Consider the following 26,150-nt stretch of genomic DNA (forward strand, 5'->3'; position numbering starts at 1 on the left):
GAATGCCTTCTGGATTATATAATGTGCATCTACATTTCAAATATATATGGCTCTTATGGTTTCAGAGTAAGTAGAAGAATGTCTACTAATATTTATGGATAAACTGTGCTGTTTTAGCCAACCTTTTGGTGCATGTTTACCTAACATGGAAAACATTTAACATATATGTGTGGAGAAAAAATCAGTGCTCTGATAACATGAATTTAGGCATGTTAATTAAGATAATTTATGATGTTTAAGGCATAATTCATCTATTTCTATTTCATCATATCGTGTTTTATGCAAGCTTCACATTTATCTTTACTTTTCACACATGCATTCGCTTTTCACTACAATTGATGAAATATTTGAAGTAAGACTCATGCACGGAAAGATAACTTAAAGATATTAAAATGAGGAAATTTTATTTAAAAATGAGTTATATTTTAATGTACACTCAAGTTTGAATCTCAGTTATTTATGTACATATGTGATGCCCCTGATTTGCAGGCAAGATGGAAAAATGACCCATTTATTTGCTGGCTGATGGGGCGGTTGATGAACAAAGGGGTGCACATGTCGTGGCCCAAGTGTGCACACATTTCATGTGAGGCTCCTCATTTGGACATATTACAGTCAGCGTGAATGAGAAATTATGAAATCAATAGCCAGAAATGCATGGGATTGAAAGGAGCATAACTTTTACCCCAATATTGGGTTTGGATGAAATTTTAGCAACAGACCCACCTTTTGACCTTTTATCATCAGCTGTGTTGATCTTTAAATATGTTCCAAAAGTATGTATTTTTCATGCATCATTGTGCACTCGTAGCATTGACTAACCATGTAAAAAAAGGTGCACCTGGAATTGTCAAAATTGATTTGTTCCTTCTTAAGAATATGAGTTTCTTTCCTCTTCTAGTCAATCATTGAGTCTTATGCAACATACCGAAGCACATGCAGAATTTGATGAGAACATCACTGCTAATGAGGTTTGATGTTGGTGGTTTTGAATCAGGTTTTCCCTCATTTATCTCTATTTATACCTATTTTCCATCATTACTAAACTCAAATTCATGTTTTACACCTTTGATATGAGTTTTTTAGATCCTTAATAGGAGATTTAGGGATTCATGTTCATCGATCACTCGTTAACATATTCATCACTTTTGTTCATCCCACGTCATCGTTCTCCTTCATTCCATATTCTCATCTCTCCATTTACACCAAGATAAAACCAAAAAAGTATACTTACCATTCCCCTATGTGGTTCAACCATGCATACCAATTTCTCTAGTCTTTAAAGTCATAGATGGCCATGTCATGTTCATACATAATCCACTAATTCATGGTCAGAGCTAAAAAAATGATTACAAAGCAAAATATATGTCTGAAAATAATGGGTGAATCATTAGGCATCATATTACACACGTGTAGTCAAATAAAAACATAAATTTCTAATTGATGAATATGCAAGTCAGGTTTAGTCAAATGATTGATAAAAATCATGTTACACATTGTCAAATAAAAATATTTTTTTTACTTACATACATCTATCATCCCACCTCTTTTAGAATTTCCACTTCTTCCATTAGAGTTAGGATCAACATAATAAACATCATTTTTAGCAAAACTTTCAAAAAAAAATCCAGAATATCATCTTCCACTAGGGTTATGAATCTTTTTCCTATTTTAATATCTCAAAGCTGCATAAAATGTTTGGAAAGTTTTTCCAATTTTCTATCCCCATAATTTGAAAATTTTCTAATAAGTTCCTCTATTTTTCCCATGCGTAGGCTAGAGATTTATTGGGACCTAAATAAAATTTTCCTGCGGTTCATTTATATGCCTTAAAATTTCCAAAATAATGAAATTTATTTAAAATAAAATTTATTTTTTCAGAATAAGAAATTATGAATAAACAACAAGCTTTATTCATAACCAAATTTTAGTTTATCATTAACATTATTGTACTGAATGTTTGATAAATAATAGCATATCATTCCAATTTTTTTGCAGTCTTGAGATAAACCATAAAAATTAAGAAGACATTGGATTATATCATCATCTATTTAAGATTTTATCCTTCTTCAAAAGGTGCATAAATTTTAGTGAGGTGTTCATATCCGAAGGGATCATAAGGTTCATTCACTCTTCACCATATTTTTTTTTCTAAAATTTTCAGAATAATCATTTGAACTTTCTATAATATCAGTTCCATTACCATTTTCCTGATATTAAGGTAATAACCGACCATTCTTGATGAAAATATTGTCTATAAGACTTCAAGAAAGTTTATCATTGAAAAGAGAGGTACATAAAATTTACATATTTCTCTAAATCTTGTCACGACCTTCCTGGCTAAATGCCTGGTAATGTTTACTGGCTGACATGACTACTTAACTATGTCTAGAATATTGATTACTTAATCATATATCAATTTAAGACAATTGATAGGTTGAGGTTTCAATTCGTGGGGTTCCAAGCTCCTCCTCGTCTCCTAGAAGGTAAAAATGATTTATCTACTCTTACATAGAACCTTTAAGTCATGAATTACTAGGCATCTATAATTTTTCATTTGGATGACACTCTTTAGATGACTGAAGCTATGTTCTACAATCAAACCCCGATCAGCCATCCATGTTATTTTAGATGCATTGAAAAATCATTGGACAAATCCTTTGTTGAAATTTCCACTATACAATTTTGGAAAGTTCTACTATCCTTTTTTTGAAATGCATCTTCTTCTTTAAGTTTTCTCCTCATATACCAAGTGTGGATGATCCCAGCTTAACCATACAACCATCGTCATGGACTTGTTGCTGCATCCAATCTAAGATATTTTGGAAACACAACCGTCCGTCCAAAAAATGTACTTATAGTCCCTCAACTGATTGACACCTTAGGATATGATCTATGCTCAAACTCTAATTGGTCATCTTAATAGCTACTAATGGATTGGGAAACTACCAGATAACTCTTCTTCAATAATATATTGCAATTGCCAAGGACTTCTTTGCATCATCTTCATTGAACTTTTTTCTCTTATATTAAGGGTGGATAATGTCATCTTGATCTGTCTTCCTTGATATTTCAAGAAACATAGTAAAATTCATGAAACATATATGATAATTATGTTTGGAAATCCATAATTAGGAATTGGTTGGTCATAGTTAAAACACAATTGTCCATCTACATGATGTCTTCGCTGTCTCAAGTTCAAGGATAACTTACACAATCAACCAGATTGAAATTTAGATATATTATCATTAAGAGGTTAACAAGTATCAATTTATTAAACTCTTTCCTCAAAGAGCACGGACTGCCTACCTTTTAAATTTCAACACTAATGGCTATTGGATCGTGCATACTCATCATATGGGTGGGACTACGTAGTGCTATTCTAGTTGAATATTTTTATGTCTTCCTTTAATATCTTTGGAATAAATATGTTTAGAATACATCTTTAAAGATTAATTATCACAGTATTATGATCTCATCAGAATTCACTAATCATTTCATATATGCTTGGACTTGATTAAAAGCATTGTGTGTGCATTATATGAATCAGTTTACATATACAAGTAACTAGATTGAAAAATTTGTACAATTCCATCAATATATATGATCAACTAAGCATTGCTTACTCTAAATTTTAATGAAAAACCATTTATAAGTGGAAAAGATAGATACAAGGAATTCATTATTAACATTTTTATTTATTATAAAAATATACACATTAAAGTACAACCAATCACAATAAAATTTTGATTTTAAATTTATTTTAAAATATTTCCTTGAGAGTGTTGTATTTGATCGACACTTGTTTTTATATAAACAGTTTTTTTGAACCATCAACAATATTTTATTTCTATACTCACAATAAGATTGTATCCTTGTCGCCCATGCTCTATTAATCCACAATTCAAATTATGTACTTGAACAAAAATATAAAAAATATATCTTTTAATTATATCTTTTACTGAGTGCTAAGTATAAGTTACATGCAAGAGAGCGCCCTAGATAGAGATAAATGTGATATTAACTCTTAGCTCTTATTATGATACATGGCAAGTAATATACTTTAATCCTCATCACTGATGGCTCTTTTCAAAACCACAAGGGACTCTGAAGGTGAGTTGACAATCCAAATAAATTTCAAGGGCATTGTCAATGGACTACCAAAGAATTAGGCTGAGGCCTGATAGTTGGATAATTACTAGATTAATATCATGAATTTCATACATTTTTTAAATTAAAATGATCAAATATGCACAATATCAAGCTTAAAATGATAAATATATTTTAAGAATCGTATCTTAAGTTTATGGAATTTTTCAACATCTTATTCGTAAAGACAATAGAGTTTTAAGTTGGAATATATATTTTAAATTCTTTTGATAATATAACCTTTCTAAATAAAGTATTTTTTGGAATTTTTTGAATTAAAAAAATATTATAATTAATGAAATATTTTAAAATATATCTTTTTTCTGCCATGCATATCCGTTTGATTTATTCAAGTAGAAACCAATCATTGAAACCTGATAATAATTATCTCGGCTCACCATTCCAAAAAGGTGTCACTATGGCAACACAAATCATGATAACATATTGGCCCAACCATGTGCTGACATTCCCTTTTATAATACAACATCTAAATTTCATAGAGATAGCTTGATGTTTTTTATGCGCATCTTCTTCTTAAGTATTCCAATATAAACCTACTTTCCATGGCCCAAAAGAAACAATGTATACCATCATAGCAGTTTATAGCCACAATTGTCAACAAAAGACCCAGTTCTTGACTTCCTACTAGTTGACGCAACAACCTAATACACCAAAAATGAAAAAAAAAACACCATATATTATACAAAACTACATCTGTACTCATACAAACACCACACTGGAGACAAGCAAAGATCAGAGAAAAACAGATATTTCCAAGGGTCAGTCTTTCTTAATCTCTGAAGACTGCAGAGAGGAGGGATAGAGCACCTCCTTGGCAGCAGTGGCTTCAATGGCCTTCTTACTTGGAGTTTTCTTAGCATTGCCAAGCCTGGTCAGGTAGAAGAAGCGGAGCCACCACTCCACTGCTTCTGGTGCCAACAGTTGGCAAAGGTGCAGCGCCTGAAACCAAGCTGGCACTGTGACATGCCTCTTTCCCATGCATGCTGCTTCTACCATTTCTTTTGCACATGCCTCAGCTTGCACTCTGGGGAATACCCCAACCTGTGTCTGCAATCTTATTACTATGAGAGAGATGGATGGATGGATGATGGAGGTAAGTGTGTAAATGTAAATCTGTAGGTAGTTGAGAGAGAGATGGATTTGAGATACTGACAGAGAGAGGGGAGAGCAGAGAGAGATAGATGCAGATGGAGAGAAGAGATAGAGAGAGGGATGGAGAAGGAGAGAGAGCATAGAGAGAGAAAGTGAGAGAGGGGAAGAGGTGAGAGACAGAGTAAGAAAGAATGTATTAGAGACACAGAGAGAGAGATGGATTGATGATTGGATGGATGGTGGAGGTAAGCATGTAAATGCAAGAGAGACAAATATGGGAGACAGAGTAAAAGAGGGATGTACGAGAGACACAGAGAGAGAGTGAGACAGGAAGAGAGAGAAAGTGAAATACAGATGCTAGAAAGTGAGTGAGAGAGAGATGGATTGGATGGGTGGTGGATGTAAGCATGTAAGTGTAAATGGGTAGGAAGATAAACGGATAGAAGTTAGGCAGGTCAGGAGGTTGATTGGTGAATAGATAGATGGATGGTGGAAGTATGTAAATGTAGATGAGTAGGTAAACAAATTGATAGACGGTAGGTAGGTCCGCAGGTTGATGGATGGATATATAAATGGATACATAGAGAGGAAGAAGATAGAAAGATGGATGGATGGTTAAATTGATAAATGTATAAAAGAGAGAGGTGCAACTGTAAATGTAAGTAAGTAGGTAGATGAATAAATATTACATTATCACTTTCATAAAAAAAGAGAAACATTCAAATATTAAAATATGGATTGCAAAGAGAGACACAGATTAGATATACATAAAATGAGATTGTATAGATAGATAAATTGGGCAGATTAGACTAATTGGATAAGGATAGATCGATAGATAAATTAGACTAATGATATATAGATAGATAGAGAGATGGCATCTAGAAATAGATAGATGTACTATGAAAGTAGGCTGATAAGCACAGATGGATAGGGAGAGAAAGAGAGCTCACGTGGATAAAATATATATTAAAGAAAATGATTAGGCCGGCAGGTGGATGGATATACAACTAGATAAGTTTATGGGCGCATTGATGGGCTTTAAGGAAGTTGACAGGCAGACGGCATGATATATTAATGGACTGGTAGATTGTTGGATTGGCGGATGGATGATTGGATGATTGATGGGTTTATAGAAAGATGGATTAAGATTGCGATTGGATGTTCAGATAGATGGAATTGGACAGGCAGACGGGAGGACATATTAATTGACAGGTGCGTGGTTGACGGATCTGGAGAAATTGATAGCGATATATTATATTATATATAGAGAGAGAGACAGAGAGATGAGAGACACAAGAGAGAGAGAGAGAGGAGAAATAGAGAGAGACGAGAGAGGAAAGCAGAGAGAGAAAGTGAGAGAAAGGAAGAGATGAGAGACAGAGAAAAGCAGCGAAAGAGAGAAAGAGAGAGAGAGATTTTGTGAGAGAGAGAGGAAGAGATGAGACACAACGAGAGGAAAGCAGTGTGAGAGAGACTAGAGTGAGAGAGAGAGGGGAAGATATGAGAGACAACGAGAGGAAGGCAGAGAGAGAGAGACTAGAGGGAGAGAGAGAGGGGAAGATATGAGAGACAGAGAGGAAGACATGATAGACAACGAGAGGAAAGCAGAGAGAGAGAGACTAGAGTGAGAGAGAGAGGGGAAGATATGAGAGACAGAGGAAGATATGAGAGACAACGAGAGGAAAGCAGAGAGAGAGAGAGGGGAAGATATGAGAGACAGAGAGGAAAGCAGAGAGAGAGAAAGAGAGAGAGAGGGGGGAAGATATGAGAGACAGAGAGGAAATCAGAGAGAGAGAAAGAGAGAGAGAGGGGGGAAGATATGAGAGACAGATAGGAAAGCACAGAGAGAGAGAGAGATACGAGAGAGAAAGAGAGGAAAAGAGAGAGAGAGAAAGAGAGAGAGAGGGGGGAAGATATGAGAGACAGAGAGGAAAGCAGAGAGAGAGAGAGAGATACGAGAGACAACGAGAGGAAAGCAGAGAGAGTGAGAGAGAGAGAGAGAGGGGGGAAGATATGAGAGACAGAGAGGAAAGCAGAGAGAGAGAGAGAGAGATACGAGAGACAACGAGAGGAAAGCAGAGAGAGTGAGAGAGAGAGAGAGAGGGGGAAGATATGAGAGACAGATAGGAAAGCACAGAGAGAGAGAGAGATACGAGAGACAACGAGAGGAAAGCAGAGAGAGTGAGAGAGAGAGAGATAGGGAGAGAGAGAGGGGGGAAGATATGAGAGACAGAGAAAAGCAGAGAGAGAAAGAGAGAGAGAGAGAGATACGAGAGACAACGAGAAGAAAGCAGATAGAGTGAGAGAGAGATAGAGAGAGAGAGATACGAGAGGAAAGCAGAGAGAGTGAGAGAGAGAGAGATAGAGAGAGAGATACGAGAGACAACGAGAGGAAAGCAGAGAGAGTGAGAGAGAGAGAGAGAGAGAGAGGAAAATACGAGAGACAGATGGGAAAGCAGAGAGAGAGAGTGAGAGAGAGAGAGGAAGATACGAGAGACAGATAGGAAACCCGAGAGAGAGAAAGTGAGAGAGAGAGAGAGAGAGAGATAGAGGAAAATACGAGAGACAGATGGGAAAGCAGAGAGAGAGAGAGGAAGATATGAGAGACAGATAGGAAACCCGAGAGAGAGAAAGTGAGAGAGAGAGAGAGGAAAATACGAGAGACAGATGGGAAAGCATAGAGAGAGAGAGAGAGAGAGAGGAAGAGTTGGGAGAGAGCGAGAGGAAGAGTTGAGAGACAGAGAGAGGAGATGAGAGAGAAAGTTAGAGAGATGAGAGACACAGAGAGAAATCTAGAGAGACACATGCGAGAAACTATAAGTGAGAGAGAGGAGAAATGAGAGAGAGAAAGAGAGGGAGAGATGAGAGAGAAAGGGCATATACGTCTCGCATTTCCGGGTCAACTTGGATCTGCCCTTCTTTGGCAAGCATCTTCCCCTGCGTCATCTCAGACTCGGTCCAGCTCGGAGATGCAATCGTCACGCCCACGTCACGCCCCATTTCCACTCTCAGCGTCTCGTAGAACGCTGTCAGAGCAGCCTTGCTCGCCTGGTATGAACGGATAGTGATAGAGAGAGAGAGATGTAAAGAGATAAAGATAGAGATATAGTGAGATGAAGAGAGAGATGTAAAGAGATAGAGATAGATATAGTTGGAGAGAGAGATAGAGAGATGTAAAGAGATAGAGATAGATATAGAGATATAGTTGGAGCGAGAGATAGAGAGATATATAGAGATATAGAGAGATGTAAAGAGATAGAGATATAGTTGGAGAAAGAGATATAGTTCGATATATATATATATACATATAGATATAGATAGATGGAGAGAGATATAGTTATATATATACATATAGATATAGAGATATGGAGAGAGAGATAGAGAGATGGAGAGATGGAGAGAGATGTAGTTAGAGAGAGAGATATAGTTATATATATATACATATAGATATAGAGAGATGGAGAAAGAGATATAGTTAGAGAGAGATATATAGAGAGATGGAGAGAGAAATGTAAAGAGATAAGATAGAGATATAGTTAGAGAGAGAGATAGAGAGATATATATAGAGATATAGAGAGATGGAGAGAGAGAGAGGTAAATAGATAGAGATGGAGATATCGTTAGAGAGAGAGATAAAGAGATATATAGAGAGAGATATACAGAGAGATGGAGAGAGAGATGTAAAGAGATAGAGGTAGAGATATAGTTAGAGAGAGAGAAAGAGATAAGATCTTACATTATAGAAACTCATTCGTGGCATGGGTAGCCAACTCGCAACCGACGAGGTGACGAGAATCTTCCCTCTGCTCTTCTTCAGATGCTCAAGGGCGAAGTGGGTCGGGTAGACCAACCCCCAGAAGTTGATATCCTGTAGTCATGATTAAGATGACCCTTTATCATCATCATCATCATCATTATCATATCTCTCTTAATCTTTAATCATCATCATAATCATCACCATATCTCTCTCAACCTTTTACCATCATCCCTTTCTTAACCGCTTTCATCGTCATCTTCATCCTTCTCTCTCAACCTTTTATCATTATCATCCCCCTCTCTCAACCTTTTTCCATCGTCATCACCATATATCTTTCAACGTCTCATCATCATCATCATCATATCTCTCTCTACCTTTTCCATCGTCATCTTCATCCTTCTCTCTCTACTTTTATCATCATCATCCCTCTCTCTCAACCTTTTTCCATCGTCATCTTCATCCTTCTCTCTCAACTTTTATCATCATCATCCCTCTCTCTCAACCTTTTTCCATCGTCTTCATCCTTCTCTCTCAACTTCTATCATCATCATCTCTCTCTCAACCGTTTTCCATCGTCATCTTCATCCCCCTCTCTCAACATTTTATCATCATCATACGTCTCCCTCATCCTTCTTCAATCGTCATCTTCATCCTTCTCTCTCAACATTTTATCATCATCATACCTCTCCCTCAACCTTCTTCCATCGTCATAATCATCCTTCTCTCTCAACTTTGATCATCATCATACCTCTTTCCCAGCGTTTTTCCATCATCATCTTTATTCTTCTCTCTGAACCTTTATCCTTATCATCCCCCTTTCTCTACCTTTTTTCATCGTCATCATCATCCCTCTCTCTTAACCTTTTACATCATCATCACCATATCTCTCTCAAGCTTTTTTCCATCATCATCATCATCCTTCTCTCTCTCAACCTTTTATCATCAACATCTCTCTCAATCTTTCACCATCGTCATCTCTCTGTCAACCTTTTACCATCATCATCCCTCTCTCTTAACTTTTTGCATCGTCACCACCATATTTCTCTCAACCTTTTACCATCATCATCCCTCTCTCTTAACTTTTTGCATCGTCACCACCATATTTCTCTCAACCTTTTACCATCATCATCCCTCTCTCTTAACTTTTGACATCATCATCACCATATCTCTCTCAACCTTTTACCATCATCATACCTCTCTCTCAACCTTTTTCCATCCCCATCACCATCCTTTTCTCTCAACCTTCCATCATCATCATACCTCTCTCTCAACCTTTTTCCATCGCCATCACCATCCTTCTACCCTCAACCTTCTATCACCATCCTCCCTCTTTCTCAACCTTTTGTCAATATCATCGTCATCTCTCTCTCAACCTTGTATCATCCTCATAGTCATCTCTCTCTCTCTTTCAACCTTTTATCAACATCATATTCATCTCTCTCTCTCTCTCTCAACCTTTTATCAACATCACCGTCATCTCTCTCTCAACCTTGTATCATCCTCATATTCATCTCTCTCTCTCAACCCTTTATCATCTCAATGCTCATTTTTTCTATGATTTATCTGCCATGGATATCTACCATCGATTTGTTATGACTCACCATCACTTGCTTAAAATCGGCGATGTTTTCCACCTCCTCGAAGAGACACCCGGAAGCGATGCCAGCGTTGTTCACCAGATGATCAACTGCAAGAAAATACCACAATAAGAATTTCATAAGCCCTATCTATATCTCTACCTTTTATCTATATGCATGTTTATACCTCTATCTCTTCAAAATCTATCCATCTGTATCACTCTACATCCTTCCACTTCTATCTCCTCAAAATCTATCCATAACCATATCCATCTCCATCTTTCTATTTATTTCTATGTCTCTCTATTTCTATCTCTATCTTCATCTCTATCTCTCTCTAATTCTATCTCTATCTCTATCTAATTCTATGTCTATCTCCATCTCCATCTCCATATCCATTCCTACATCTCTCTCCATCTCCATTGTTATCCCTCCATCTCTCTCTATTTTTATTTCTATCTCCATCTATTTCGCTCTCCATCTCTGTACTTCTATCGTTATCTCCATCTTCACTTGTAGATAGAGAGAGATAGATAGAAGAGAGAGAGAGAGATAGATAAATAGAGGTATAGATAGATAGTTAGATAAATAGAGATAAATAGGGAAATAGAGAGATATATAATCAGATAGATAGACAGAGATAAATAGAGAGAGACAGTTAGAAAGGTAGAGAGTGATAAAAATGAGAGAGGGAGAGAGAGATAAACAAAGATATAGATAGCGAGATAAACCCAGAGAGAGATAACTAAATAGATAGATAAAGCAAGACAGATGTTCGGACAGAAAGGGGGAGAGAGAAAAAGAGAGAGAGAGAGAGAGAGAGAGAGAGAGAGAGAGATAAAAAGAGAGAAAGAGAGAGAGTGTGTGTGAGATATATAGCGTTTGGCATTTGGGACTGAGGACCAGTTTGACTGAACTGAGACAGTAGGTCCTCCATTGGAGGGTAGACTGGTTTGCCAAACAAGTTTAGGTCCGAGGGTCAAACAGGACCAGAACCAGAAGTCTATTATTTAATATTTTTTATAAAATTCTATATATGTCAAATCCAACTGGACAGAGAAGTTTCTACTGAGCTCACCCTAGATGCTATATATTTGCGCCATATATTTGACCTGCACCCACTTGATGTAGAGGATATTTAACATTACTACGAACATAAATTTATACTTTGACTTTGACATTGACAAGTCAACCTGACCAAACCAGGACCAGTCCAGACCAGATCTGTACAGAACAAGAATGAACTGGAACTGGACCAAAGTTAGGTAAGCTTTAGGTCTTTGCGAAAAGACCCAGACTGGACCGGGACCGTCAAACCCTAGATATATATAGCAAGAGGGGACGAAGAGCTTACGCTTGCCGAAGCGGGTGAGAGCGGCCTCGAAGAAGTGGCGGCAGTCGTCGGGGGAGGCGACGTCGGCGCAGACGACGAGCACATCAGGCGAGCCGAGGTGCCTGCTCCGCTCCGCCGTCTCCTGCAGACGGTCCTCTCGCCGCGCTACCAGAACCAGCCGCGCCCCCTTCCTTGCATACTCGTATGCCACTTGCTGCCAACCAATCCCCCCCACCACACTTTCAGGCTCTAGAGAGAGAGATAATGAGATAGATAGAGAGATAGAGAGATGGATAGACACTTCTTCCTATAAACTAGAGAGAGAGAGAGAGAGAGACTGTGTAGAGACTAGAGGGAGAGAGTCTGAGGGTAGTGTATGTGAGAGAGAGGGAGAAACACTTTTGTGGAGACTGGGGAGAGAGTTTAAGGTAGAGAGAGAAAGATGGAGAGACACCATAGAGACAAGGGAGAGAGAGTTTGAGGGTAGGAGGGAGAGATAGGGATAAACACATCGTAGAGACTGGGAAGAGAGAGTTTGAAGTAGAGAGAGATTGAGTGAAACACTACTTAGAGACTGGGAAGAGAGCCTTTGAGGATAGAGAGAGAAAGATCGAGAGAAACACTACGTAGAGACTGGGAAGAGAGAGTTTGAAGGTAGAGAGAGAAAGATCGAGAGAAACACTACGTAGAGACTGCGGAGGAGAGTTTGAGGGTAGAGAGAGAAGGATAGATAGAAAGACTCTGTAGAAACTGGGGAGAGACTTTGAGGGTAGAGAGAGATTGATAGAAACGCTATGTAGAGGCTTGGGAAAAAACCTTCCAGGCAAGAGAGAGATAGAGAAACACTACGTAGAGAGTGAGGAGAGAACGTTCAAGGGTAGAGAGAGATAGAGAGAAACACAACGTAGAGACCGGGGAGAGAGAGTTTGAGGGTAGAGAGAGAGATTGAGTGAAGCACTACTAAGAGACTGATGAGAGAGAGAGAGATAGAAACACTCCGTAGAGACTGGGGAAGAGAACCTTCCAGGCTAAAGAGAGAGAGAAAAGAAACGCTCCGAAAAGACAGGGGTGAGAGCCCTCGAGGGTACAGAGACAGATGGAGAGAAACACTCTGTATAGACTGGAGAGAGAGAGAGTTTGAGGGTAGAGAGAGAAACCTTCCTTATAGATTAGAGAGAGAGAGAGGAAAAAAGACACTTGGTAGAGGTTAGAGAGAAAGGCTTCTAGAGTAGAGAGAGAGAAGTACGTAGAGATATGAAAGAGAGAGGGAAACACTCGGCAGAGAGAGGGAGTGAGAAAGGGAGAGACCTTTCAGAGTAAAGAGAGAAACAGTCCGTAGAGAGAGGGAGTAAGAAAGCGAAAGACCGAGAGGACAAACAAACTAAGAAAGCGAGAGACCGTGTGAAGAGAGAGAAACACAAAGGATAGAGAAAGTGACTTGGTCGGGTACCGAGGGTAGAGAGAGAAGCACACAGCAGAGAAGGATTGAGAACGTGGGTGAAGAGAATAGAGAGAGAAACACACAGTGGAATAGGAATGAAAGCACAAAACATCGGAGGGTAGAGAGAGAAATACACAGCAGAGAAGGATTGAGAACGGGGTGCAAAGGATAGAGAGAGAAACACAGAGTAGAGAGAAACACGAACTGGAATAGGAATGAAAACGCAAAACACCGGAGGGTAGAGAGAGAAAACCCAGAGTAGAGAGAGACAGTGTTATAAGACTGAAAACACAGAGCACCAAAGGGTGGAGAGAGAAACACTAATCAGAGAAGGATTGAGAACGCGGGCTGCAGAGAATAAAGAGAGAGAAAAACCCAGATTAGAGAGAGAGAGAGAGACACTGTGAAATAAGAATGAAAACACAGAGCACCAAAGGGTAGAGAGAGAAACACTAAGCAGAGAAGGAGTGAGAACGCGGGATGCAGAGAATAGAGAGAGAAAAACCCAGAGTAGAGAGAGACACACTGTGTAATAAGACTGAAAACACAAAACACCAAAGGGTAGAGAGAGAAACACTAATCAGAGAAGGAATGAAAACGCAAAACACCGGAGGGTAGAGGGAGAAAAACCCAGAGTAGAGAGAGAGACACTGCGTTATAAGACTGAAAACACAGCCCCAAAGGGTAGAGACAGAAACACAAAGCAGAGAAGGATTGAGAACGCGGGATGCAGAGAATAGAGAGAGAAAAACCCAGAGTAGAGAGAGATACACTGTGTAATAAGACTGAAAACACAAAACACCAGAGGGTAGAGAGAGAAACACTAATCAGAGATGAATTGAGAACGCGGGCTGCAGAGAATAGAGAGCGAAAAACACTGTAGAGAGAGAGAATGATAGTGCAAGATTACCTCGCCGATGCCGGAAGAGGCGCCGGTGATGAGAACGACTTTGTTACGCAGATTCTCTGAGAAGAAAACCGAGAAGAGATTCCCAACCTGCCTGAATATGTAAAGAAACGGCACAACGATGGAGAGGAACAAGACGACGGCGGGCGGCGTCGCCAGATTCAAGAACTTGTTCTTCAGATCCATAGAGATAGAGAGAGAGTAGAGAGAGATTAAGATAGAGAGAAGAGATAGATGGAGAAATAGATGTAGACGGACAGTAGAGAGAGATTTACATAGAGAGTATAGATAGAGACTAGAGAGATAGTGGGAAGAAGTAGCTGAAGATAATGCAAGAGGGAGCTGCCTGACTAGCCTACGTGGCTTAATCCCATGTAAAGAGATGAAGCATTTGACAAGTGTCCGAGGTTACGTGGCTATCTCTGCTGCTGACAAGCTTACAGAAAGGATGACGCTAATGATTGGATGACGGATGACGGCTCGTCTCCATTTAGTCATGTATTATCAATAAGTCATTTCCGTCATTAGTCATCAATTATACGGCCCAGATGACAGATGACTGATGAGAGAAAACAGCCGTCCAGTTGGTCGTCATCGTCACCATGCCGTCATTCTTTTCCTCTCAATCACCCCCCTCTCATCTCATTTTTTGCCATCAGTCATCCATCATGTGGGATGTATGATTGATGACTAATGACGCACTGTTGTGGAGTTATGGAGTGATAAAGTTTTATGGAGTTATGTCTGTCATTTCCATCAACTGTTGATCGTCGCAGACGAATGACTGAATGGGACTGATGACGGAATGGTGACGATGTTCAGCCCCCTCCAATCTGTCCATAACCATCATTCATTATCCATCCTCCACCTCTAATGGTGCTTCCTTTTTCAAATATTTGTCATCATCTATCATGTTAACTATGACACTGACAATGACGATTGATACCGTCTTTCAACATCAACCTACATTTGAGCTATTTTTTTGAAAGGACAGAGGTCAATCTAATGATTTGAGTTTGTGTTGGTTCTGCAATCTGTGCATTAAAGTGACATTGTGGTTATGTTCATATCTTTTCATTGTGTGGAGTGGTTTAGTTTCATCCAAATCGGGACCATATAATCCATCACTTATTGTATTTGGTCAAACTAGGTTTTGATGCAAACATGTGTGTTGACACTGATTATAATGATTTAACATACATTTTTATATATTAGTGAAGAGATTTTATAACAAATAAACACATTCTGGCACTCATAAACTGTATGCTCACACAATATGCTACATTTCATAACATAAATTCAATCCGAATGGTTAAACCACAAAGACGTACTCAAGAGGTAAAATGTAAGTGTTTTACTCGATGACATAATACTACATAGTTTGAATAGAAACATGCTACTTGACAGATCTTCAAAACTACATGGACATTTGTTTAATAATCCTTGATCTTAAATAACTATTTACTAAAGATCATTATTATTTTTAACACTAATTAAACTAGATATAATTCAAAAGAAAAATATCACACCAAATGTCGTGTGCAACAATAATCACAGTAAAAATAATAGTACAAATTGTATGCACTTCATATCGAATTACAATTATTCAATATATCGTTGTCATATCAATCAATAGAAAGATTTTTTTCGTATCGCCATTAAAAATATGTAATATTTTATTATTTCACTACCTCTATGGGATGCACGATTGAATGAAGACACTCAAATTCTTATAGTGATATGCAGTATATTTTATGTTTCATTATAACTAAGATATAAATACGACTTTGATCAATTGAAGATAAGTTTGATTTATTTATCAGTTTGTATCTTTTAGTCATAACTTGCAATTTAATGAGCTCATTTAAGAGTAATTTCCTGAATTTAATAGCTAAGGGAGGGCAAATGCACTAGTAAAGTTCTATGAAAGCCTGAAATTCTTGAACTTATGATTGTATATAATTTTCCCAATTCAGTAGTCTATCTGACGTGGCATCATACATGTACTCAAAACACAAAAGGATATCAAAGTCAACAACTTTGTAATGCTCAGATGTATTAGACTCTGCCCTGATAAGCCATAACAAAACCATCAAGGTATACTCAGAAAACTCAAAACTATAGGTCGAACGGATTCATGATCTATAGATAAGTGCTGTACATATAATTGTATCAAAATATTAAATTTATTGGTGATAGGGAAACTCTTAGATATTTTGATGAGAGTATTCTTCGCTCATAAAACAGAGAACTCAAATGTGTCATTTTATGTAAGTACTTAGTATCCTAACCACTAATGATTAAAATGGGTTTGTTGAGAAAGAGATGGATATGAAGGGAATTAATATACGTTTTATCTTAGATTTATGTAATAAGTTCTGAAGTGAATAACTTCAAAAACTTTCACACAACCACACGCGCAAAATCTGTAAATTAATTTTATGGACATAACTTGCATACTTATGGTCCCCACATGACACGTGTGGAAGTTATTTTATGGACGATTGGGTTCCCACTTGCTGTGGTCCCCAACTGTCCCTTTGCTTGAATTTCATTTTTTTAATTTTATGGTTCCTTAAAAATCATTTTTAAAATTTTAAAATATTGATATAATAACCCCGTTAAAATTATTTTTAACTTTTTAAATAATAGTGAACATTATTTGAAAGTTCTTCAACCTTTCCACTTCTTAATTTTTTCGACGTCTTATTGCTTTCAGATGGATGCCAATAGTTTAAATAGTTTAATAACTTAAACCATTTAAATTATTGGATATTTTTTATACGGATTCTTTATCTGAAGATAACCTTTGTTCGATAAATGTGCAGTGGAAAGGGCTGCGTGTCGGCTCAGCTAAGTTTTAGGCCCCACAGTTCAAGAGTGATTCCTCACCTATCCGGGGAACACTCGAGTATAGATCCCTATGCTCATGTTAACGGCCGGAGCCGGCCGGCCCGTAGATCTAAAAGTCAAAGTTATTTCAGAACCTGACCGGTCCACGAACAAAACAAAGTCAAAGTAGTAAGAGTAGTCATTCTTCGAAAGGCACCACCTTAAGTTATGACATTCTTCTTCTTCGCTCCATCTCGTCTTCATCTTAATCTTCACGCTCGTCGCGCCTTTTGCTCTTCGCTTCGCTCGCTCACTTGCACCGTCGGAACCTTCATCGTTGATTCATCGTTTTATTTATGTGAAAAAAAACATAACCTTTCATTCTTCTTCATCTTCGACTTCCGCTCACTCGCGCCTAAGCCCCCGCTCTCGCGCCTAAGAACCTTAATAATTTAGCTCTTGAAAGTTATAACTTCCACTTCCGAACTTAACTTCGTGATTGCAGAACCTGATCTGGAACAATAAGGGACCAAAGGTCTCCAGTGGAGGTAGCTTATCCAATCCCATTCCATTTCTATTGTTGCTATTCAAGAGCCGATGATTGACTCCTCTGAAATGTGGGGATGCAAAATGACATCACTAATGATCCTGAAGTTGCATTTGACGCGACGTCGCGACGGAGCGGGAGGCGAAGCGACGAGCAAAAGGGGCGAAGCGTTTCTTAATGTTCACTAGGTAGCCGAAGGTTTTCCAGATGTATACCTTATATTTTTATATGTCAAGTGCAATTACTTGCTTCGACGCTCTCTGTGGTTTATATTCTTTTTCTTCATCATTCATTCTTAACCTGCGGTGGAGACTTCAACTCAGTGCTCTTCTCTGAGAAAGACTTGATACCTCACATTTCTTTTTTTAATAAACAATTAATTGATTTGATGCGGGATATCAAGGTTGCGAAGCAAATATACCAGGCGCGAGAAGCGTGAAGATTAAGATGAAGACGCAACGGAGTGAAGGACGATCATGTAAATGGGCAAGACTGGATCGCATCCTCTACTCCACTAATGGGCTCCATGTCTTCCCTATTACCAAAGTTGAGCATTTGAGTCGCTGCGCGCATTCTGAATCTGAAGATGACTTCGTAACATGAATCTGAATTGACTTCGTAACATTAAGATGAATCTTCACTTCGTAACCCGCTCACTCGCCCCTCAGCTGCTCTTTATCCGCTGGATAACCTCAGAACCTCGACCTTTCTGGTTTCAGGAGATGTGGACTCGACATCCTGATTGATAATAGCTGATCTATTCCGGTCCATGCTCGGCCAGTGCTTAGCCTCTCTTTTATGTTTAATTATTTTCTTTCATTCATTTTAATCTTCTTTCTTCTTCTGATTCAATTTCTTCTTCTGTTCTTTATTTCATAACCGAAGGCACGGAAGCGGTTCATATATTAAGATTCAGACGAGCGTGAAGATGAAGACGCGACGGAGCGGGAGCGAAAGAAATAAAAAAAAAGGAAAAAAAAGGAAAAAAAAGAAATAAAGGTGCAACGAGCGTGAAGATGAAGATGAAGACGAGCGAGCAGGCGTGAGGAATTAAAAGACTATATCATTTTTTAAGATCTGTTGACTTTATATACCATTCCGTTGTAAATAAATGATTAACGCTACGCTTGCTATTTTAAAATCTAATAATGAAAACAACGACATCGCCATCTCCATATCTGGTTTACTTGTAAGTGGGGTAGCCTAAATAAGGCGGCTACCCTCCCAACAACAACCAACCCCTTTTCTCTTTCCGGTCCCTGACGGCTATTCGACAAGCAATAGGTTCTGAGGCACGAGTTTACAAGCGTTTAGTAGCCGGAGCAAAAGGGGCGAAGCGAACTGCAAGAACTTGAACATTCGGTTCTGAAATAATTTAACAAGTTCAAACTAAACTAAATAAGAAAAAGGGCTATAAGTAGGTCATTTGCTATTGCTATAAAGGCTGCTCACCTTTTGACAGCTTGGCTTCGCTATCGCTATCGCTCTCATGTAGTGGTCGACCTTCAAAGGAGTCTTCTTACCAGAATGCCTACAGACAGCTTCGCCATAAGCAAGACGAGACAGGTTCTGCAAGAAGTTCAGCATGAACTTGACTTACTTGTAGTAAGGTTCAGAGGTTTGACGGCGCGACGAGCAAAAGGCGTGATGAGCGTGAAGATTCAGATTCAGACGCGACTGATGGAGCGGTCTACTAAACGAGTGTTAAAGCAAATTGAGCGAGCGAACTTCCAATTCCTCACCCTACAATTTCATTTCCATTTCAGCTTCCCCGGTTTAGTTGGTTTGGAGGATTAATTGATTGGATACCTGAAAACCATAATCTTTCAAAGGAATAGCTTCGACGATAGATAGGGGTCAGGTTTGGCATCTATGCCCCCTGCCCTCCAAACAGTATGGGAGCCTTTCAGCTCGTACTGCTCACACTCCTAGATCTTCACCTTTGAGCTGGGAGCAGCTTCGAACGGCCTACTTAAAAATTTGCTTTAATAAAGTCAACGTCAACAACACCACAAGTACACCCTGGTTGCCCACTGATCTGATCATAGGTGAAATCCAATCCCTTCGCTTCACGCCAGGTTACGAAGTAAAGCCCTTACTTTCTAAAGCTCCCTTCGCCTCACCATGCCACTAGATCTATAATGACCGGCGAGTCGGAACATGTACATAACCACATGCCGGGCCGTGAATCGCAAGAATTGAGAAGTCCTCTGGGTAGGAAAGAAAGGTTCGAAAATGGCCTAGCAGGAAGGAGGTTTTTTTTACCTGAAACAAAGGCGCGGAAGCAGTGAATATATGAGGTGCGAGGAGCGTGAAGATTAAGATGAAGACGAGCGGGAGCGGGTTCTTCTTTATTTTAATAAGAAGTAAGGTTATTCTGATGAATCTTCATTGACTTCGTAACATGAATCTTCATTGACTTCTTATCAGATTAAGATTAATTTCTTGCTCCTGCTCATAACTCCATCAGTCACGTCTGAATCTGAAGATTCCCGCTTCCGTGCCTTGAAGAACGTTCTTCGCTCCGCGTCTTCTGATTCATCTTCATCTTCTTTACCCGATAACATGAATCTTAATCTTCATTGACTCCCGCTCACTCGCGCCGTCGCGCCTGCTCATAACTCACTCACGGTTTGCATGAATCGTTGATTCATTGACTTATTATGTGAAAAATAACATAACCTTGCCACTCCGTCGCTTCTTCGCTCCTAAGCGCCTCAGATTGATGATTCTAGGCTTCCCGGACTCGTTACAGACTAAAAGGAACAAGAAGAGGTGATGCTAATCACTGTCATAGTTTCACTATCTGTAGATGAGATGGCCCTCTTTTTTGTTCGTTCACCGTAGCACAAATGAAGAAGCTGGAATAACTCAGAAAGAGAGTGGCGCCTAGCCTAAGCGTCTGTTGTCTTTGTAGAATAACCGTACGATCTTGGGCTGGCCCCCTTCGCATGACCTAGAAATAAAAAGGAGGTCCGTGCTACTATAAGGCCTCTAAACTCCTCCCTCTGGACACCATGCAGCGTTGCCGGGGCGGGGGTTGCCCGACTTTCATAGGTCCTTTCTTGCAGAACCTCCTAATGAGAATTGAGGTCCTTGCGCGGGCGTCTCATCCCTAAGACTTGCTTGCTCTGTATGGAGTGCCCCGTGGTTCCTCAAGTGCCAGCCGCAGAGAGGAATGCCATCAACTACGGCGCTATTTGCCACTAAACATTGCTCGCCTGCCGCTCGGGCTCCGCATTTCAAGTTCGTTATCCTAACCGTCTCCTCTGCTCTACCCTAACGTGCCTTCTTCTTAACACTTCGCGTTACCGCCGCTCACTCGCGCCTATTGCGTCAGCCTCTCGCTGTAATAGCTTGCTTCTCGGGTGGCTCGCACCCTGGGTGGTGCGGCTCAGCCCGAGTGGGCTCAGCAGTCGGCCTATGTATCCGAGCGCACGCGTAGAGGCATGATTAGTTCCACGAATCTCACTGCACTGACCGTTGTAAACTCCTTCTCGTTATACCGAAATGGAGGTCTGATTTGAACGACTAGGTACAGCATCACATTTGACACATGAGGAAGGTACAACCCAACTATGAAGTACATCAGCAGGTGTTACAATCATACGAAGATGAGTTTTGGCTGGTACAACCACTCTATTGTCCACTTCTAATAAATGTGATTGACCCAATTCTGGATCATCTTCTGGAATCGTATAACTGTCAAAAGTGAGTGACTGTTCATCGTAACTGTAATAGTCTGAATACTCATAAGGTTGGGTCGATGCCCGCCTCCCCCCAAACTTTACTTGCAAGTTTCCCCGCAAAAAGCTCTCCACGCCTACTCTTATAAAGAGCATTATTCTTCTTTAGTTAGGCGGTTATCTCCTCTCTCTCAGAGACCGTAAGACCCCGGCGAAGGTTACGAACGAATATTTTGCTTTTCTTCTTGACTTTTTTAATACACTATTTTTTAAAAGATTAATCTGTCCCCTTCGTAATCCACGAATAGCCCATAATGAGAAATAAGTACAATTAATAATTTGGATATTCTTATTTTTTCTTGACTCTTGTCACCTTTAGAGTCTAAAATAAGTCCAGAAAGAAAAATAAATCGAATTAGATGATTTTGTTTTTGTTATTTTTCTTGACTTTTAATATTCTGTTTTTAAAAAAAAACTCATAAATCCCCTTCAGATTCCAAAAATAGGTCACAAAGTAAATTATTTGGGTATTTTGATTTTCTTATTGACTTTTAATACTCTGTTTTTAAAAAAAATCCCTTTGGAATGCCAAATTAGTCCAGAACAAGAAATGAATCAAATTATGCCACAGACTATTTTGCTTTTTTTCTTCACTTTCAGTTTCTGTTTTTGGAAAATAAGTTCATGTGCCCCCATCCAAGCCAAAAATTAAGTATTTAGATATTTTAAATTTTCTTTTAATACTCTGTTTTTCGAAACAGTTCACATGCCCCCTCCAGATTCCAAAATTATCCTATAAATAAAAATAAATCAAGCACATATTTTAGATATTTTGATTATTTTACCTGACTTCTAATACTCTGTTTTTGGAAGGAAAAACCGCATGCCCCTTCAGATTCCAAAACTAGTCAAGATATAGAAATATCAAACTATCAATTTGGATATTTTTATTTTTTTTACTTTTAATCCTCTGTTTTTGAAAAAAAATCATATGACTCCCCTTCAGGCGCCAAGATTAACCCTAAAAAATAAAAGCAAATCAATTGTCTTTTATATCATTTTTTATTCTATGTTAGTTGAGAAAAGGGGAATGACGAGATGGGAAAATTGTTTACCGTAGCTAATTTACTGCAAAGTTGTTTTATGCGAACGAACATTTTCTAATTTCATAGTTTCTGTGTAGAAGCATATTTGATTTTGTAAAAATAATTTATAATTTGGTTGCCAAATAACATTTCCATAGTGGCAAAGATTGGGACGTATCAGTAAAAAAACTGATAATAGAGATAATGGAAATCTTTTGTATTTAATGCATTACCAACTTATTCTCGATGCATTAAATTTTGCCACTTAATATAATATTCACAAAAATTAAAACTTACACCGAGAGCCAAAAAGAAGCTTATTTTGTTTTACGTGTTAATGAAAGGGACGTTCTCTTTTTAGTTCTATTTTAGAAATTTTATTTTTTACCCGTATTATTTTTTTTGCGACATGTTATTTTCATAGTTTCCATTCGCTCTTAAGAGCACAACATTGTAAAACGACTATTCCAAATTACAGAAAAATTAATCACTTAAACTATTTAAATTATTGGATATTTTTTATTCGGCTTAAGGGCGTATAAGGGGCCCCAAAAAATATTCCCCAAACCAGAGGTATTAAAATAAAAAATCTCTTCGTCCAGTCGCCATCTATGTCCTGAAACTTTTCCATATCTCCATTATCCTCCTCTTTCTCTCTCTCTCTTCTCTTTCTCCTTCTCTCTCTTCTCTCTTCTTTCTCTCTCTTCTCTCTTCTTTCTCTCTCTATGGTTGTAATGGGGGAATCTCTACCGCCATTTCTTCCTCCATCTTTCTCTCTCTACTTTCTCTCTTTACTTTCTCTCTTATTTCTCTCTCTTCTTTCTCTCCGTGGTTGTAATGGGGGAATCTCTATCGCCATTATCGTCCATCTTTCTCTCTTCTCATTTTCTCTCTAGTTTCTCTCTCTTATTTCTCTCTCTATTATCTCTCTTCTTTCTCTCTATGGTTGTAAACTTGAATTGGGGTAATCTATATCGCCATTTTCCTCCTCTATCTTTCTCTCTTGTTTCTCTCCCTACTTTCTCTCTCTTATTTCTCTCTTTACTTTCTCTCCCTACTTTCTCTCTCTTCTTCCTCTGCATGGTTGTAAACTTGTTATGGGGGAATCTCTATCGCCATTATCCTCCTTCATCTTTCTCTCTTCTCATTCTCTCTCTAGATTCTCTCTCTATTATCTCTCTTCTTCCTCTCTATGGTTGTAAACTTGAATTGGGGTAATCTATTCGCCATTTTCCTCCTCCATCTTTCTCTCTCTTGTTTCTCTCTACTTTCTCTCCCTACTTTCTCTCTCTTGTTTCTCTCTCTACTATCTCTTCCTACTTTCTCTCTCTTGTTTCTCTCTCTACTATCTCTCCCTACTTTCTCTCTCTTCTTCCTCTCCATGGTTGTAAACTTGTGATGGGCGAATCTCTATCGCCATTATCCTCCATCTTTCTCTCTTCTCTTTATCTCTCTATACTTTCTCTCTCCATTCTCTCTCTTCCTTCTCTCTTTGGTTGTAAACTTGTTAATTTGTTATGGGGGAATCTCTATCGCCATTATCCTCCTTCATCTTTCTCTCTCTATTTTTTCTCTCTATCTTCTCTCTCTACTTTCCATCTCTAGTTTCTCTCTGCTTTCTCTCTCTCTCTCTATTTTCTCTCTCTACTTTCTTCCTCTCTTCTCTCTATGGTTGTAAACTTGCAATGGGGGAATCTCTATCGCTATTTTCCTCCTCCATCTTTCTCTCTCTTATTTCTCTCTCTATGGTTGTAATGGGGGAATCCGTTCTCCTGGCAGAGATGGACAAGGATGACAGGACGTCGCTGTCTCGAGGCTGGCCTGCTCGGCTGAGGATCTACGCACTCTCATGTGGAATTGTGGACCTCCCCTTCTTTATTTAATGGCGTTTACCCCCCTCGTTTTCTCTCGATCCAGCCTAATTTTGGTTTAATCTTCGTTTAATTTCATCGGGGTTTTCAATTTTTCCACCGGGGAGTCCTCGATCGAGCTTCCCCCTTGGGTTAATGTCGGTCTTCTGTGATTAGGGTTCTATTTTAATTTTGGGTTAGTTTTTATAGGGAATATCCTAGATCGAGTTTACTGGTTCGATTAATGTTGGTTTAGTGTGATTAGGGTTCTTAAATTTTTTTTACGGGTGTCCTCGATCGAGTTTACCGACTGGATTAATGTCGGTTTAGTGTGATTAGGGTTCTTAATTTTTTTTACTGGGAATTCTCGGTCGAGTTTACCGACTGGGTTAATGTTGGTTTAGGGTAATTAGGGTTCTTAATTTTTTTACTGGGAGTTCTCGATCGAGTTTATAGACTGGATTATTGTCGGTTTAGGATGATTAGGGTTCTTAATTGTTTTCTAGGGAATCCGCCACGGAGTTTACCGATTGGATTAGAGCGATTAGAGAGGCTCGATCTAGGACTTTGGGTTCTATTTAATATTGGGTTAAGAGTGATTAGGGCACTTTTTTTTTACGGGGAGTGCTCGATCGAGCTTACCGGTCGGATTAATGTTGGTCTAGTGTGATTAGGGTTCTTAATTTTTTCTTTTTACGGGGAGTCCCCGATCGGGCGTACCGGTTGGGTTAAAATTGGTTTAGTGCGATAAGGGTTCTTAATCTTTTTTACAGCGAGTCCCCTCGACCGAGTTTACCGACTGGATTAATTTTGGATTAATGTGATTAGGGTTCTTAATTTTCATTTACAGGGAATCCTGGACCGAGCTTACCGATGTGATTAGTCTTTTAATACGATTAGGGTTCTTAATTTTTTTCCACGGAATCCTCGAGCTGGCTTAGCGATGGGATAAGGGTTCTTAAAATTTTTACTGGTAATCGTCGATCGTGCTAACGGAGTTGATTAATCTTCGTCTAACATGATTTGGGTTCTTTATTTTTTGACACGGTATCTTCGATCGAGCTTGGGGACCGGAGATTACCGATTAGATTAATCTTGTTCTATAATGATTAGGGCACTTAATTTTTTTTACCGGGAATTCCCATCGAGATAACCGATTGGATTAATCTTGGTCAAGTATGATTAGACTCCTCAAGTTTTTTTTACAGAGACTTCCCGATCGAACGTACCGATTGGATTAATCTAGGTCTAGTATGATTAGGGGTCTTAAGATTTTTGAACTGGGTATCCTCGATCGAGCTTACAGGTTGGATTAATCTTGGTCTAGTATCATTAGGGTTCTTAAGTTTTTTTTACAGCTTAATTTTTTACAGGATAAATCTTAATCGAGCTTCATGATTGGATTGATCTTTGATCTAAGTCGATCAAGGGCTCTTAATTCTAAACAGGAGATTCCTGGATCGAGTTTTCGGATTGGATTGAACTTCATCTGGCACGATTAGGGTTCTTAATATTATTTCAGGGAATATTCGATTATTGGGAATCGTGAAAGAGAAGATTGGGGTGATGATTTGCGGGGATGAGCCAGGCTTTCACCGTGGTGGGTAGCTGCTACTGCGAGAGGTGGTCGCGGATTAGCCACGAATTCACACGTGATGGAGATAATTGGAGCAGTCGGGTGGAAACAAGTTGAAATTTTTCAACCCCCCCAGGTTTCAATTTCTTGCTTTCTCTCTCTAGAAATCAAACCCAGGTATTCCCCCATCTGGGTTTCTCTCTCTATCTTGCCAGCTTTGCAGGAAACCCACAAATTTTGGGACACCCCGGGTCGAAATTTCACAAAGTTGAGAAATTTCACCCCCCCCCCATGTTC

At 38.9% G+C, this 26,150-nt stretch overlaps 1 protein-coding gene across 2 annotated transcripts; it reads right to left on the minus strand.

Annotated features, from left to right (window-relative positions):
- Positions 1 to 4,713: 4,713 nt before the first annotated feature.
- On the minus strand, positions 4,714 to 14,584 carry LOC144716301 (11-beta-hydroxysteroid dehydrogenase 1A-like). Of its 2 annotated transcripts, none has more exons than XM_078591419.1 (6): positions 14,281 to 14,584; positions 11,951 to 12,143; positions 10,621 to 10,706; positions 8,999 to 9,130; positions 8,146 to 8,310; positions 4,714 to 5,211 (listed from the first exon to the last, which is right to left on the minus strand). In XM_078591419.1, the coding sequence occupies exons 1-6, from the start codon at positions 14,461 to 14,463 to the stop codon at positions 4,930 to 4,932; spliced, it is 1,041 nt and encodes a 346-aa protein (XP_078447545.1). In that variant the 5' UTR covers positions 14,464 to 14,584; the 3' UTR covers positions 4,714 to 4,929. The 2 variants fall into 2 exon arrangements, with proteins under 2 accessions (XP_078447545.1, XP_078447544.1); XM_078591418.1 differs by having other exon boundaries at positions 4,714 to 5,217; positions 14,281 to 14,581.
- Between the last annotated feature and the right edge of the window lie 11,566 nt (positions 14,585 to 26,150).

This window comes from Wolffia australiana, chromosome 20 (genome assembly GCF_029677425.1).
Source record: "Wolffia australiana isolate 7733 chromosome 20, ASM2967742v1".
In the NCBI taxonomy this organism is placed as follows: Eukaryota; Viridiplantae; Streptophyta; class Magnoliopsida; order Alismatales; family Araceae; genus Wolffia; species Wolffia australiana.